Source organism: Coloeus monedula (assembly GCF_965178545.1).
Source record: "Coloeus monedula genome assembly, chromosome: 7".
NCBI classification, from domain to species: Eukaryota; Metazoa; Chordata; class Aves; order Passeriformes; family Corvidae; genus Coloeus; species Coloeus monedula.
Window position 1 is genome coordinate 35,291,403 of NC_138787.1, and position 15,592 is coordinate 35,306,994.

Consider the following 15,592-nt stretch of genomic DNA (forward strand, 5'->3'; position numbering starts at 1 on the left):
TTTATTTGACTGAGAGCTCGACTTCAAAGGGATTTCTTTTTTCATCATTTAGGGGCACATTCTGACTTCTTATAAGGAAAAAACCTCAACCTTATTTGCTGTAACAGCAGCTTTCACGTGGTATCTGAGGGCAGAATTTGTTCCATATTCTTCAAAGAAGAAAGGAAAAATCTCTTCTCTTTGCCTGCCTGCCCACCTTCCTCTTTCACATTACAAATGGCTCCCAGGCAGGAACATGACTGTGGCATTCCTTATCTGGTCTCTCTCTTCAGGGAAGGGAGATCCATGGTTGTATTTTACGTATGTACAAGAACTGCATTTCAACGGATTCAAAGCTCTGCATTATCTCCCCTAGATAACACAGGTCTAGTTTGAAATATTTCCATTAAAACTATATCTAGGCTCCAGTTTCCCCTCTGCTGTGTGGGTTCAGCAGATTGGTATTTTGTGGTTTGAATAAGTAAAAATAGGAATCTCTGGGAATAAAAATCTTTTCTTCACAAAACTGTTCTTATGTCAAGAGTGTGCATGCTGCTTTATTAGCTCATCTGATCAGAGGATTAATGTTAGCCTATACAATAAAGACAAAGCCATGCACAAGCTCTGCCAAGAAACTTAGAGTGTGGTGTAATGACATAAGAGCAAGACATCCTCTAAAAATATCATTGAGAATGAGTTATAATCTCCCTTTTATAGCTAAAGCCTGGTCTTTTATGTTATATGCTTTTTTTGTGCAATCCAGATGCAGAATGTGAATTTTAAAGCAGATTAATGAACCATTAAAAGGCTCTGCAAGAATGTTCTTTCAAACAGCAGTCAATAGCACTCTCTCTTGTTCCCTGTATATATAGTTTCTATGTTCTCAGAGATATTTATTCCATTAATTGATCATTATTGCTGTGCTGGATATTATACACTTATGAGGAAATAGCTGAAGCCTTGCTTTTCAAGACAGTAACAAATTATTAGCTATGGTGACGATTGCACAGTTATGTTGACGTGACAAACAGGTTTGTTTTGTTTTTCCTTTAAAGTGTTCTTTCCCTTACCTCAATAGAGTATCTGCTCTGTGCATTGCACTCATCTGACACAGTGAATTCAAAGGTCTGCATTTCTTCTGAATCAACTTTCCAGAGAAGAAGGCCAGCAGGAGAGAGCCTGGCATCCCGTGGCCCAGCCTCCAAGATGAATAGCACAGCTGACCCTTCTGGATCCACTGCTATTAGCTGGTAAACAAAATTCTCACCAATAAATGTCAGCAGCTGGCTGGAGGGGGCCTGGAACACAGGAGGCAGGTTGTCTAAACAGCAAAAATGAAACCATGATTACATAAACTCCAGTTTCTCCCATGTAAAGATTCTCAGAGCGGGTCTTTGAAGCACTGCTTTCAAAGAAAATGTACAGAGCATACCCAGAGGCTAATGGAGGAAGTGATTTGGGTCTTAGAGGGAGCAAATGGCTTTACCAAAAAGAACACCTTTTTTCTCACCTTTTTTTTGTGCCCTATACTGAATTTTTGTCCCATCCTGCACTTTGATTAATTTTGATGTGCTATCCGATCTATGGGAGTAAATAATGCATGATTTTCTAGAATCTCCCCCTAATACCAATTCTTACTAAAACTGCAATTAGTTATATTTCTTATACTTACATACTTGTTTAATTTATCTACCATCCATCCATTTAAATATAAGTAAAATAAATCTCAAAAGGATGAATGAAATATTAATTGGGAGGACAACTCAGAGGGAAAAGTAAATTGTAACTCTTTCATTGGGTAGACTCTCCTGCCTTTACCCATGAGGAATAATTAAGCCCAAGCAGCTTGACTGAATTCAGCTGGACATTCCATCAGGAACAAAGGTCTTTTCAGTGCCACTGCAGATACATCAGGGATGCTGAGACTCTCTATCCCCAGTGACAGTGGTGTGTATCATGTCACCTTTGGCACTGTTATTTCTAGGGTTGCTGTTTACATTCAGTATTTCCTCAATGAAGATAAAGCCCCCTAATTTTACAAGGCTATTTAACAGCAGAAGACAAATGCTACCTGAAGATACTTTCAATGTACGTAGGCAAGGGGGACAAGGTAGAGAAAATGATAATATTTTATAATTAGAAGCCAAGGAAAAGTAAGATCAGATGAGTACCCTGAGGTGACAGCTACTCTTTTCAGGGCCAGGAATTTCATGTCCATGTCCTAAGCCTCCCCAGTCTTAAGGCATCTTTCCTCTTTAACCAGTAGTGCAAATTGACAGGTATTGATATTTAAAGGAGTCTTCTCACAATGTAATTTGACCATAGTTATATTTAACTTAAAGCACATTTCTAATACCAAGGATTAATTTCAAGCCATGCTCTAACATTATATACTTGTTCTCATAAGGACTCCTTGCATTATGTTCATGGGAAATCACCATTAGGGGTTTTTTTGTGGTGCATATCATTTCTATCCAACTTTGCTTTCCATAGCACGGTTTAGATTATGCAATTATTTAAATATGTATCTCCTTTATTGCTGCTGTGCTATGAGAGCTTCCTAAAATGCTTGTCCAGCAGATTGTCCTGGCATCACTGTTGAAAGCTTCCATCTATTCATTTACCTTTTATTTCCCAAACACTAAAGCCATGGAGCCCATAAAAGTTGTGCCCCAAAGTAATCAATGAAATATTGATGCAGGGAATGCATTTATGGATAAACACAAAGGTGTTAACTGAATGGTAAGTGGAAGTGGTAGGCACAAAATAACATAAAATCAGATGTTCTGAAAGGAGTCTGTGGAGGAGTGTTTCTAATTCTACAGAGATCTGCTTGCCTTCCAGTAAATATATATACACTCTCCCTATTCAGAACTTTCAAAGTAGTTTTTGCACTTTTGAAAACAGGTCTGACAAACCCTTCTTTCTAAATACTTTTAAATGTTGACATCATTTAAAAGTGAACCATGATGGGTTTCAGAGTTCCCAAATCACTTCTAGTCTTACAAATTTCAAAACAAATGCAGTTTTTACTTTTTAAACCATTTCCTGAATTTTAAAATTGAGCTCTCTTGGTATTAGTAATGAATCTGTCTGTGTAACACTCAGGATCAGCTCATCCCTAGGAATGCTGCTGCTCTGGCCAACTCAATATAAGGTCAGGTTGGGTGTGGCTCTGAGCAACCTGGTCTAGTGGGAGGTGTCCCTGCCCATGGCAGGGGTTGGGACAAGATGATCTTTAAGGTCCATTTCAAACCCTTCAGATGTTTCTATCATTCTATGATTCTATGACAGAAAGGAGGCAAGGTTTGTGAGTCACAGACAATATCCCTCTTTGGACTTAAATATTTTTCTGGGGGAAAACACACAACTTTCAAGTGTACAGGTTCTTCTTCAGGTCTGACTTACCCTTAGGCATTTTAGCTACTCATCCAAGTGACATCCAAAGGGATTTTTAGTTGGCCAGCTTTTGGGATGTTATAAAACTGCAACAAACCAAGCAGATTGGTTCTGTGACTCACATACCTTTCTGTAATGTGTTTGTGTTTACAAAGCCCAAAAGCACAGAGAAACTCTGTCTAGAAGCACCACATGGATCTAAATAAAATCAGTAATATAATTTTCATACTGACCAGATGTAAGTGTGCTCACGTAAGGGAGGAGATGGGCTGTGGGGATAGCACTGCTGGAAACACGGATTTTCTGCAAAGTGTGGGGCAAGCAATGGTTGCTGTTTACACAGGGCATGTGGCCATGGAAAAGCCATGATTAAGTCTTCAGCCTTCAGGAGATGCTTTAAAAGGCAGACTTGTCCATGACCCCTGCCTCGAGGGGCTGCAGAATGAGCCTTTGTGTTCTGTGGCAGTGAAGGTAAGAGTGGCTGATCCCTATCACCTGGACTCCCTGCCAATCCAAGCTCTGCTATGTGGCATTTCATAGGATTTGGCTCAGAGAAAGGAAGCAATTCTTCCAGATACCAAAAATATATACTAGTGTTTTAAAAACAGTGTTTTCCCCAAATTGCCTCCTTAAAGATTTGTACCTGCGAGACGCTGACAGAGATATTTAGGGTTCATCACGTTTAGCTGACAGACTTGGGCACTGCATGGGGCACTGTCATATCAAAATTTTATTTTCAGGTATTTTTTTCATTTATTCATCTGAGATTTATCAGATTTCAGACAGAAAAAGATGCATAGTGTATGCAGTGGAGTCTGCATTTCTGGTGCACCCAATTATTCCCGCTGCAAACAATCCATGTGCACTGCACAGGACAGATTCAGGTTATCTGAATGAAGGAACACTATATTTAATAAAATGAGTCATAAAGTCACAGATAAGTGCTTCTAAATTCTAGAAAAGAAACCCCTGTCTTACTTTCATTAACAGACCAGGTGAACTTAGAAATGTCAGGTTCACAGAGAAGACAAGGGCTGGTAGGGCTTGACTCTCCTTCACCATAGCAAAGTCCATCTATATTGCATGTATTTTCCTGTCAAAAAAAAAGGGAAATAAAAACGGGTAGGAGGTGAAGGAGATGAAAAAAAAGGAATAAGAAATAAAGATATTAGCAATTAATAGTTTCCTGATATAAGCAGAAATTCACTTGTCTCTTGAAACAGTGAAAGAGTAGCAATTTAAATGTTGGTGTTCTCTGCTTACAGTGAGGAAACAAGCCGTGGAAGTTTTCCAGTTCCAGCTTGGGATCCTTGTAGCTTTGAATGTTTTAGCTTAGGCAATGTGGTGTTTCTTTGTCATAGATGGATGATGGATGCAACAGAACGCGACTCTTTTCCCATTTCCACACTCATGTGGTGCATGTGGTCATTTTTCCCAGCTGTTTCTGTTAATGTGATGAGTATCAGGTAGCCATACAAGGCTCACAAAACCCAAGGCTAGATAAAAGCTCGGTTTGAAATACTGGAATCCTGCTCTTATTTCTGGAGTTCTTCATAAATATATGCCAAAGCAGTGCTATAAAAGCAGAATAAAGGAGTGCATTAGAGCTTAGGCTCCCATGAGGGAGCTGTAGATAACAGCTGAGCACATCCACGGTGCCTCGGTGGAGCGGAACATCCCAAAAGAGCATCGTGTGGTGATGCTCTGTGGGCACAGCAGCCTTTGGGCTGACCTGCTCCTCTCCCAGTTGGGGAGCCCACCAGGGCCAGAGGAGCCTTGTGGGTTCCACGTGAGCAGAAGACACTTGCATTATCTAAGAGGTGAGCACAGGGACATAATTAACAGGTGTAGTTAAAGATCTATCCCATGGGAAGGTCCAATGGCAGAGTTAGGCCTTGTAGCCTGTGTTGAGCTGCACGGGCAGGTGGGACTTTATCTGACCATGCCAATTCCCAGGAAAACATGGAGTACTTTTGGGAACAAGGGGAGTGTCCTGGCCACAGTGGGACTGCAGGAGGGAGAAGCTACCAAGACCAAACACATTTTTACTTTTCCTTCCTTTGCTTTTCCCAGACTGATATGTGTCCCATTATTGGCCTTGTGGTTTCTGTCTGCTGATTTACTGGTGTCCCAAACTTCTTTTGCAAACTGCATGAGTTAATATTTTAAATAATATTACTTTATGAGTAATAGGTAAGGTAGAGAAACAAAAAAACATTCTCATAATGGCCCCAACATGATAGAACATGACAGATCTCCAGCATTAAAACCTGGATGTTAATTAGATTTTATTACATTGTTGTTTTCCAGGGCTTGATGCACTGATGAAAAAAAAAAAAAAAAGATACTTTTTTTCTGTGATAGGATGGTACAGAATGGGCTCCATAAAAGAACACAGAATGTGAAATGGCCTGATATAAAGTGTCCCCTAATTGAAACACCTTTTCTGGAAGCAATTTAGGTGTTGCAGAGTAATGTAGAAGGGGTAATTAGACTGTGGTCTGATGCAATTGGAAGCCTACTTCAAATATTCCCTTGAAGCATCTTAGAATAGAAATTACTGTAATCCCTAGAGAACACCATATTGAGAGAAAATAGATATTTCTGAGTTTCATAAACTTAAGAATAAGGAAAGCCTTTAACAAAAAACCCTCACCTTAGATTTAAGTGAAATTATTCTGACACAATTATTTTTATCTGAAACTAAAGTGGTTTTTCCCTCAGTTGGGCTGCGTTGGGTTTCCCTGCCCTTATCTCTCTGAGAGCAGTGACAGAGGGACTTTGGGACAGCCAGTCAAGGTCAAACTACCACATGGGCCTATAAAGTAACTTCTATTCACTCACTAACTTGAAAAAGAAGTGAACTTTTTTAAAATTTTGGTAACTGGTATGTGCTTGCAATCAGTGCAGGTCTTAAAACTGTGTTTTCTCATCAGCATTAATGAGAACAGTGAGGCAAATCAGTTAAGGTGCACCTGATTAATCTTCATTTTATAAAAAAGCTGACTGGTGGCCTCCTATGAATTCATACTTGCCTCAGGGCAGGAGAGCAGGATCAGCACATTCAAATAGCCCACCTAATACCCTCCAAAAATTTTTTGAAGCCCCACTGCAAACCAGATGATTTGCTTAATGCAGGTCTCAGGAAAAAAGAACAGGGAAGATCTTTTCAAGGGATGTTACACCAGTAAGTCCACAGGAAAGCAGAGGGCTGTAGTTCTCTGCAGGCAGTTTCTAACATGTTGGCAGTTTAAAATGTAGCTCTAGACTTCTGATTATGGTTTTGAAACTGTCAAAATACTATATGTTTGTACTTAGCAGTGTTTAATGCAAGCAAGAACGGTTTATGTTCTCTCAAGGGTGTTCTCACATGACAAAAACTGTATAACATGCATCTTTGTGTGCCTCTTGCTAAGGCAGAAAATGGGAATAGAAATGATATACCCTCACCAAACAGGCTGGGAGAGGGAAAATAGCAGAGACACTTCGGAAGTGAAGTTGAGCCTTTCAGGGCAGGCTCCTCACTCTTATTTACTCCCACTAACAGCTGCAAAGGATAAATATTGCTAACCACAGACTTTCCTGAGGTGTTTGTGTGAGGAAGGTCCATCATAAAGCATGCTCTATCAGGTGTTCATACCCCACATAAATATGAAAAAGAAATAAAATATCTCAGACGTGCGGTTGTGAAAGAGAAAAGTGAAGTGTTGGGCTGTGCAGCTGATCTGTGAAATAGGTTCTCCCCTTCCAGAGCAGTTATTACACACAGTACATCAGAGGGAGGGAGAGGGCTAAGGAAGAGATGAACGATCCGTATTAAACCTTTATGATCTTTAAATTACCTTTAATTTACAAAGTCCGGTCGGATGGAATTGGCAGACCTGGCAGACTGCGTCGTACAGGGTCAGCACTCTGGAATTACTGTACTGGAAGCCATCGTTAGTGATCTAAATGATACAAAATCATCTTTATAAGTAATAATGTTCCATATGGAGACTGTCTGCTCATTGTGGAGCACATACTGCTGCCCCCTTGAACTGGATGTGTGCCAGCAAGATAAATTAAACCACTTGTGAGTGGCTCTGCAAGCGAACAAATTGCTTAATGCTCCAAACTGGAAACTCTTCATTAATAACCAAAAGATCTTTTGGCTCAGCTGGCATTCAGCTTTTCTGATTGCTGTTAGGTTTTATCCTGAGGGGCTAATTTTTCCAATACCCGTATGGAAGCTGTACTCAAGTACTACAAGGGGGATTTCAAGGAGTTGTGGAACACAATTAACATTTTTGGCTGGAACTCAAAACCACTTTTTTACTAATAGCAAGTCAGTAAGCAAAATCCTTGGGCTGAAAGTTAAAAAAAAAAAAAAAAAAGAGAATGTGTATTATATAGGGTTATTTGAAATTAACCTTATAAAATGTTCAAGGGTGGACAATATGAGAGAGCAACAGTTTCCTTTCTATAGGAAGGTACATTAGAGCAGTCACCTGTCCCAGCCCACAGCAGGTACATGTGGGTAATTCAGAAAGCCTAGAACATGGCCTTTTTTCTCTAAGAATGCTTACATGATACAAAAGAGTTGAGGAAATTCATATTTTAATTTTTCCACAATAAAAATGAAAATGTACCAGAGAAGTGTGGAAAAGTGGTTAACTTCCGAGAATACTTTGTGAGACATCTTGAGAGGTGTGAACCTTAAAGAGCACCCCAAAACCCTGGGGAAAGCCATGCTGTAGACACTGATGAGAACCAGCAGGAAAGCCAAGCCCTTTTATCAGGTATTTTTCAGTTTTTGTCTTCTCACAATCAAAATAAAGCTGCTGTTTAGCAGGCCTAACAGAGCCTTTGCTGTGGATTCATCAGGTGCCCCTGTGTCTTCTTGCTATGAAATCAACCCCCAGCCCTTGTCCATCTGTCCTGTGACCCCAAAGCTGAAACATCCTGTCCCTTTGTAGGTGATGTTTACAAGATCGAGGGCATAAAGTTTTTGATCAGTCAATAAACTCTTTCAGTTCACAGAAAGAATGTTATGTTAAACTGAACAAAGATAAACAGAAGCACAGAGAGCAAAAAATACTTAGTAAATTTCATAAAAAGCAGCAATTATCATGAATTGGTTGAAAGCTCATGGAACATAATAGAGCAGATTCTCCCACAATGTCACATGGGATAGTTCTCAGCTCAAAATGAGCTCAGAGTGTTTGTGCCTGCAGAAAACTCCACAAGGAGAGGAACAGACAGTATTCATGGATATTCACAATTTGAACTTGTGGAAGTGGAATAACTTCTGTGGACTAATATAAATTGGTCCAAAAATCCAGTAAAATTAATTGACCTAATAAAATTCATCGGTTTAAGGAAAATATTAGACTATTGATATATTAGACTATACTGTGTTGTACTACAGGTAAAAATGCTTTTAAAAGAAGTAACTAATTTCTCCTGCATTTTGAGAAAAAAGGAAATAGGCAACCCCCCTTACAGACCGGCTCTTCACTGAGAGACTCTGGCAGCAAGACTTCCATTAAGAATTTATTATTCCTAATGTAATTTAAATTTCGTTTAACTTCATTCTTTTACCAAAGTATCCAATGTTGTCTCAATACCATTGCACTAATAATGGGTGAAGAAATGGCTAGACAGGGAAAAATATAAAAAACTGTAAAGTTGCACTAATTGTTCTGTCTGAAGCGAGCATTGTGAGTGAAATGTAACACTTGAAATTTGATTTTTTTAATCTATATTTTTTCTACATTCTGTTATAACCATCCATTTTGATCTCCGTTTAGAATTGTGCTGTTTTATAGCTATTTTAATTGCTTTTCCATTAGTCATCTTAGTGATGTGGAACAAACACTTTGATGAGAACTAAGCTGAGCAAACCTTAAATTTGTTTGGATCTTAAGAGGCAAAAACCCACTTAGAGTTGGGCCTTGTTTGCTTGAGCATAAGTATCTTCTGGAAAGAAGGAGCTGCTTCTGGATAGATGGAAAGGATGATCAGGAATTCTGTTGCTTCTGCCTCAGGTTTTTCATCTGTCATGAAATGATCTTGGCTATTGGCATCACTCTACACAGACTTTGTATGAAAGTTTCTAAATGAAAAATGAAAGCTATAAAACTGTCCTGAGTTCAAATTCAGTTTTTGCCTCGCTGAATTTTTAGCAAATATTTTTTTATTCTAGGCAAATGCAGCAACAACAACTTAATGAAAAGGAAGAGAGCTGCTTCCCAAATTAGATTAGTGCCTGCCAAGCTCTTTCACCTCTTCACCCAGGCATCTGCCTGGACAGCTCAAGTGATCTGCTGTCCAAGCATGGGTTTGTATTTTGATATCTCAATTAATTATGCCAAACACTCTGGTGTAGCCACATGTACTTTCTTATCTGCATTCGGCAGCATGTCATGGAAACAATGGGCAAACAAGAATACAAGAGGAGATAAAAGGAAAGAGCACTGTGAGAGTTCTTGTTTCCTCAGTGCTGGTGGTGAAAAAAGCTTTAGTGAAATTTTTCTGGCTCCTTTGAAATTTGATTTGGAAGGGGGGAGATATTCTGAAAATATTGAACAGTGACATTTCCAGAAAGAATTGTGTTGATTCTTGGTTCTGAAAAATCTTTTAGCTATATTTTGAAAAGTAGATACAGATCATCAATGTTGCAATAAGTCTTATGAGGAACTTTCTGGAGCACGGATTTTTGAACACCTGTGGAATTAATTGAAAGTAATTTTTTATCTTGAAAAGCTCCATGATTTTATTCTCTGTGCTGCCATGTAAGGCCAGCTGTCTTTGAAACTGAGCACTGGGCTCTGCCTTCCCAATTTGTTCATCAAAAGATCCACAGGAGTACCAGGATTCACGTGCAGACTGAGATGATTTAATTGAGCATTCGCTGTGTAGCCGTCAGCCTGGTTCCTCTGCAGGGTTTGAAGGAGAGGGAAAGGGCAGGAGGCTTACAGGTGCAGAGGTTTTCTTGAGCTTTAGTGCATGGAAAGAGAGTTTTTGTACCTATTTTTGAGGGAAAAGAATGAGAAAAATTGTACAGACTTCCTCAGGGCTGAATGGAAGCACTTGAACACAATCAGAATTGTAATAGACCTGCACTGTGAGGAAGCTGTCCTGGGAATACTGGAGAAACCTTCCTGTGCATATACAAGGATTTTAGCTGTCCTCTTGGGCCAGGAACGTCCAGGATGTCTCCCTCTCAGACCCTTCCACCATGAGGCAGCATTTTATCTCACAGCTGGTGGAGTTCAGTACCTTTTTTGAGAAATTTTGGAGGCCTGAGCAGAGGACCTTCCCTCCTGGTTCAGCCCTGGTGTGTGTGACACAAGGAAGGTCCAAGGTCCACCCCGGCAGCAAACACTCAGGCTCTTCTCCCACAGAGGTTTTACCCTAATGTCCTAAACTTCCAAATCCTTATCTTTTTTTAAATAAAGACTGACTAGAAATCATGCCCTGCCAAACATCTTTCTGTTTCCCCCAGGCCATGTGGCAGCACATGTCCCCAGCTGGGGTGCAGGTGGCTGCAGGGTGCAGGACAGGCAGTAACACCATGGTGAAGGGAGTGTTTTACGTGTTTCATTTTGCATGCTGCAATTTTCACAGCACATCTGCAGTCTCCCTACAATGGCAATATATTCTTCTCAGCTACAGAGACTTTAAAAGATTTCAGTCTTGTATAAAATCAAGTGATCTGCAGAAAATAACCATCCAGGCTGAGAGCGAGACCAAGGGCAGCAGGCACGCAGGGTCGGGAAGGCACTGGTTTCCTGGGAATATTTAGAAAGTGGGTACCATTTTGTGAAAATAAGCAGCTAAAACCACAGCACAGAACCCAGAACAAGCAGATACTGCACATGCTTCTTCCTGCAGCCATTCAGGCCAGGACTGTGACCGTGACATCCCAGCTCAAGACTGCCCAAGAGCCAGCCTGTGCCCTTCTCCTGCACCGTGCACGCAGCGCTCACGCAGCCAGGGAGTCAGAGCTCTCTGACACTTGCAGCCTAATCAGGAGCTTGAGCTGGGCTTTTCAGAAACGGAATACTAATGATTAACAATTGATTAACACAACTGCATCAATCTCAGGTGATTACCTCTAGAAGTGGTTGTAATTTGCACTTTTGGATTGGCTACAGAGATGCCTGGGTTTAGCTCATTGTTTTGGTTGGTGGGGTGTTTTTTTTTCTCTACATGACATTAGTGTGAGTATTTCTACAGGCATTTTCATTTCTGAAAGGAAGAAAACTGTGCTTTGCATTTTAATTTACCATGACAACTGATTTTCTCTTTCTAAAGCGTTTCTTAGAAACGTAATAAAATTCCTACTTTCACTTGCCATCTCGCGAACGGCTCGTCGCCGGCCACGAAGTGCACAGCCTCTGTGATGTTCAGCAGTGGGATCTGGCAGTCAACAGCCTCAGAGCTCAGAAAAGCTGCTTTTGTGCTTTCTTGTTCTCTTGATATCCATTTGCCGTCGAGATGCTACAGTAGAACAGAGGGAGAGTGCAGAAACTGAAGGCTCATATAAAGGGAATCCGGTTGTCAATGTATGTTTGTATTTCTAATCGATAATATAAGGCATTCCTAGATGCTTTATTTAAAAGGAATCATGCTGTTACTTTAGCTACCGTAAAGGGGAAGCCATGCTTAGCCATGCATGCAGGTGGGCTATTGATTTAGGAAGTGCTGTGGTCTGCACTTGGGACGAGCAGCTGGGATGAGACAGGGTGATGTAATCGAGTAACTTTGTGTTTGCTCCTGGAGCTCAGCAGCTTCTGGAGCCCTAAGCGGGCATGGCAAATCTCAGCTCTGCCTCATGAGTGTGCCAGCACTGAGTGGGAGTCAGGCTGAGTGTCTGTTCTGAGGTGGATTTATGAGTTTAATCAAACATTTCATATCTGAGGATGCTGATCCACCAAATAACTTAGTTGCAGCATTGCCTGTGTATAGTTGTTTATGATAAAATTACAGTGCCAGCATAAGAGATGAATTTAATGCTCATTAAAAGTTCTGATTTGGTGTTGAACTATGACTAAGAAAATTCAAATAAGAGCGTCTGTAGCTGTGCTGAGGAAACCCTATGTTCAGCCACAAAATTTAGCATTTAAATGTGTTTAGGAAAACAACCGAGTGCGGTGATTCCAGATGTACAAAATGAGAAATAATATTGTGATGTCAGGCTCCAATGGAGTACAGAACAGCTGAACCAAACAGGAGTCAAACAAAACTCCACAGAGATAATAAGCAAGAACTCATGGCTGTGCATTTCCAGGGAATCAGTCCTGGAAAGGCCTGAGCCTCTTCAGCTCCCCTCGCTCGTAGCACACACAGTGGCAGTGGGCTTGGAAGCTGTTTATACTCTGATGAGGCAGTGAGAGAACATAGCACAGATGAGAGTAAAAGATTTCTATATAAACATGTTAAAGTTTGGCTGTATCATCAATATTTTAGGAGCCAACAGGGGGCTGCTTACCATTAACCTGGTGACCTGGCAGTGCAGGCTGGGGGACTCTTTGAATCCCAGGCCAAACACCCGGATCCTGGTGCAGTCCGAGGCACGGATGTCACAGAGGCCTCCGTTCTCCAAGCCCGTTATTTCCAAGGCTTGCTCTGCAAGGGGGAGATAGAGACAAAGCTTTAGAAAGCAGCACTTACACGTTGTTCTGTTCTGCTTTTGCAGAGATTTTGTTATAGTTGTTCCTGGTTGTTGTGGTTTGATACTTTTCCTTGCCTCCCTGTGGATTTCTGTTGAATAGGAAACAGTGGCTGTCAGAGGGGGAAGCAGCAAACCTCCATTAAAGATTGTCCTGTGCACCCAGTGCTGCAAGATGTGAATGTCAGAGCTTCTGAGTCAATTCACTGGAGCTGTGGCTTGGTGTTAAAAGGTCTCCAGGGGTAAAACTTCTGTTGACCTAAGTATCCAGTGGTAATACTGCTGCTGACCCGAGCAACAGGGTGGGAGCACAGCTGAGAGGACAAGGCCTCATCCCATAGCATGGAGAAGCAAGGGAACAAGACAAGTCCATGCCACCAGGCTCCCTGTAGTGTTAAAAAGCAGGGTAAAAGCCAGTCCTATGTTTTTGTTCTGTTGTTTGGGTTTTTTTCCCTAAAGTTTTGGAGGCAGTAAAAGGATTCTCAAAGGAAAGCCTTCTTGAGAGGGTTAAATCATTGATGGTAGTGCTCAGCTCTGCACTGTGCCAGCACAAAGGGTGTGCACCAGCTAAGTTTCCCTTAACGCCTACATTGAGGCCTTAAGTAAGGCTTAAGTGGTGTACAGACTCTGCTGGCTCCCTTACAAGGCTGACTTGCACCTATTGCTGTTTTTAAAATGTTTTATGATTCTCAGGTAATGTTTCCTTTGAGTTCTGTTTTACTTTAGGTACTCACCATTTAAAATTGCTCATTGCTTTCATGTTGGAGTTATTTCTACAGAGGAAAAATGCAAATCCATTGCATTCCAGGATTCACATATTCGATTAAGAAAAATCATAATTTGGTAGATATTTGCATCAGCTCTTGGCTAGCACAACACTCAGAATGGCTTCAATATCATACATCAATAACAGCAGTCAGTCAGGATCATGGTTACATGTTTTTATTTATACTGTTTGTACTTCTAGTGGTAGGGAGAAGCCACTATGGTGGCAAGTAACACAAACGAGAACATTTTCTTCTTGCCTCCTGAGCAGCACTTAATAACAGGGGTGTGACCAGGAGTCCTGGGAGGACTTTGCTCACCAGCAGAGTGGAGTCCCAGTTGTTATTCCCGCTTAGCTTCCTCTTCCCAGCCCCGTCACCACTGCTCTGGCAAAGCAATATTGCCCATCAATTTTCTCTGAGCTGTAGCTTAGCTAAAACAGAAGCTCTCCATCACCTAATATTTTAATGGTACATTAGTTCAGCTCTGATTGGAGGGGCAAAATGCCCTGAGCTGAATTGATAACCTTCCCCAGCACCTCGCTGTTCCTTTAGGGCTCTGCCATTAAGGCTGTAATTAGGAAAAATGCTGTTTAAACACTGCCATCCCACCAGATTGCAGCCTGTAACAACAGAGCTGCATGACTCACGTTTTTCCAGAGAAAAGAAGGAAGGAAAGAAACATAAATATGAAAAATAGTGAAAAGACTTCTTTTTGCCCTGCACTTCTGAAATGCTTTTAGCTTTTCTTTCATTTTTTTTTTTAATTGATTTTATTGCAGCAGTATTACCAACACTGCTGGACTCTTTGCAATATTTACAAGAAGAGAAATCGTTTACAGCTTATCAGCTTTTCATCAGTTACTGGTGGATTCCTGTAATGCACAAAACTATTAGTCAGATGTGGTGACTGGTTTTGATAAATTGCCTTCTTCTGTGGTTAGTGCATAAAAATTTTTAAAAAAATGCTTCATTATGTTTTTCATGAGATTTTAATAGTTAGGCCCACTGGTACTGAGGTAGCTTGGATTGCATTAATGTTTTCATTATCACTGCAGATTTTCAGGCTTCTGTGGGTGAAGTAGAATCTCAGGGGCTGGTAAGGAGTGAGGCACAGGAGTGTGCTCCTGCGGCCCTTCCTGTTCCACAAAAGCACTCTCAGGTCAGCTGTTTGTTGATGAGACCCCTGCACTTCCCCAAGGGTTTCCTCAATCTTTAAGGACACACTCCCGTGTCAGGGTCAGGGCAGGATTACCCAGCCCCAGTGACTTACAGTATCAGCACAGCATTTTGTATTTATTCCTCTCAAGCCATTCTGTACACACTTGTCAGGGTTTCCCCCCAGCCAGGAACTGAACATCACACAGGCACTCACTCACTGCCCCTCCTGGCAGGATCAGGAAGATAATCAAAAGGGAGAGAGTGAGAAAATGTGTGAGTTAAGGGCAGTTTAATGGGAGAGAAAAGGAAGAAAATTACAGTAATGATAATAATTATTATAAAATATTTAGAATATACAAGTGATGCACAATGCAATTGCTCACCACTCACCACTGCCCAGCCAGTACCTGAGCAGTGGCCCTGGCCAGCTTTTCCCCCAGTTTATGTACTGAGCAGGATGCCATATGGAATAGGATACCCCTTTGGTCAGTGGGGGTCAGCTGTCCTGTCAGTGTCCCCTCCCAGCTCTCTGTCCACCCCCAGACTACTTGCTGGCAGGGCATGAGAACATGGAAAGTCCTTTCCTTAATACAAAAACTACTTGGCAACAACTAAAAACATCAGTGTCTTACCA

The 15,592-nt window shown here is 41.1% G+C and overlaps 1 protein-coding gene across 1 annotated transcript in view; it reads right to left on the reverse strand.

Annotated features, from left to right (window-relative positions):
• Nucleotides 1-15,592, reverse strand: part of LOC309575272 (von Willebrand factor D and EGF domain-containing protein-like) — a gene marked incomplete at both ends in the record, with an annotated part of 163,652 nt that overhangs the window by 57,917 nt on the left and 90,143 nt on the right. The window contains 5 exons of the mRNA XM_082285603.1: nt 1,050-1,300; nt 4,357-4,471; nt 7,221-7,325; nt 11,707-11,862; nt 12,854-12,990. Of these exons, the coding sequence (XP_082141729.1) occupies nt 1,050-1,300; nt 4,357-4,471; nt 7,221-7,325; nt 11,707-11,862; nt 12,854-12,990 (764 nt within the window). The remainder of the gene's footprint in view (nt 1-1,049; nt 1,301-4,356; nt 4,472-7,220; nt 7,326-11,706; nt 11,863-12,853; nt 12,991-15,592) is intronic.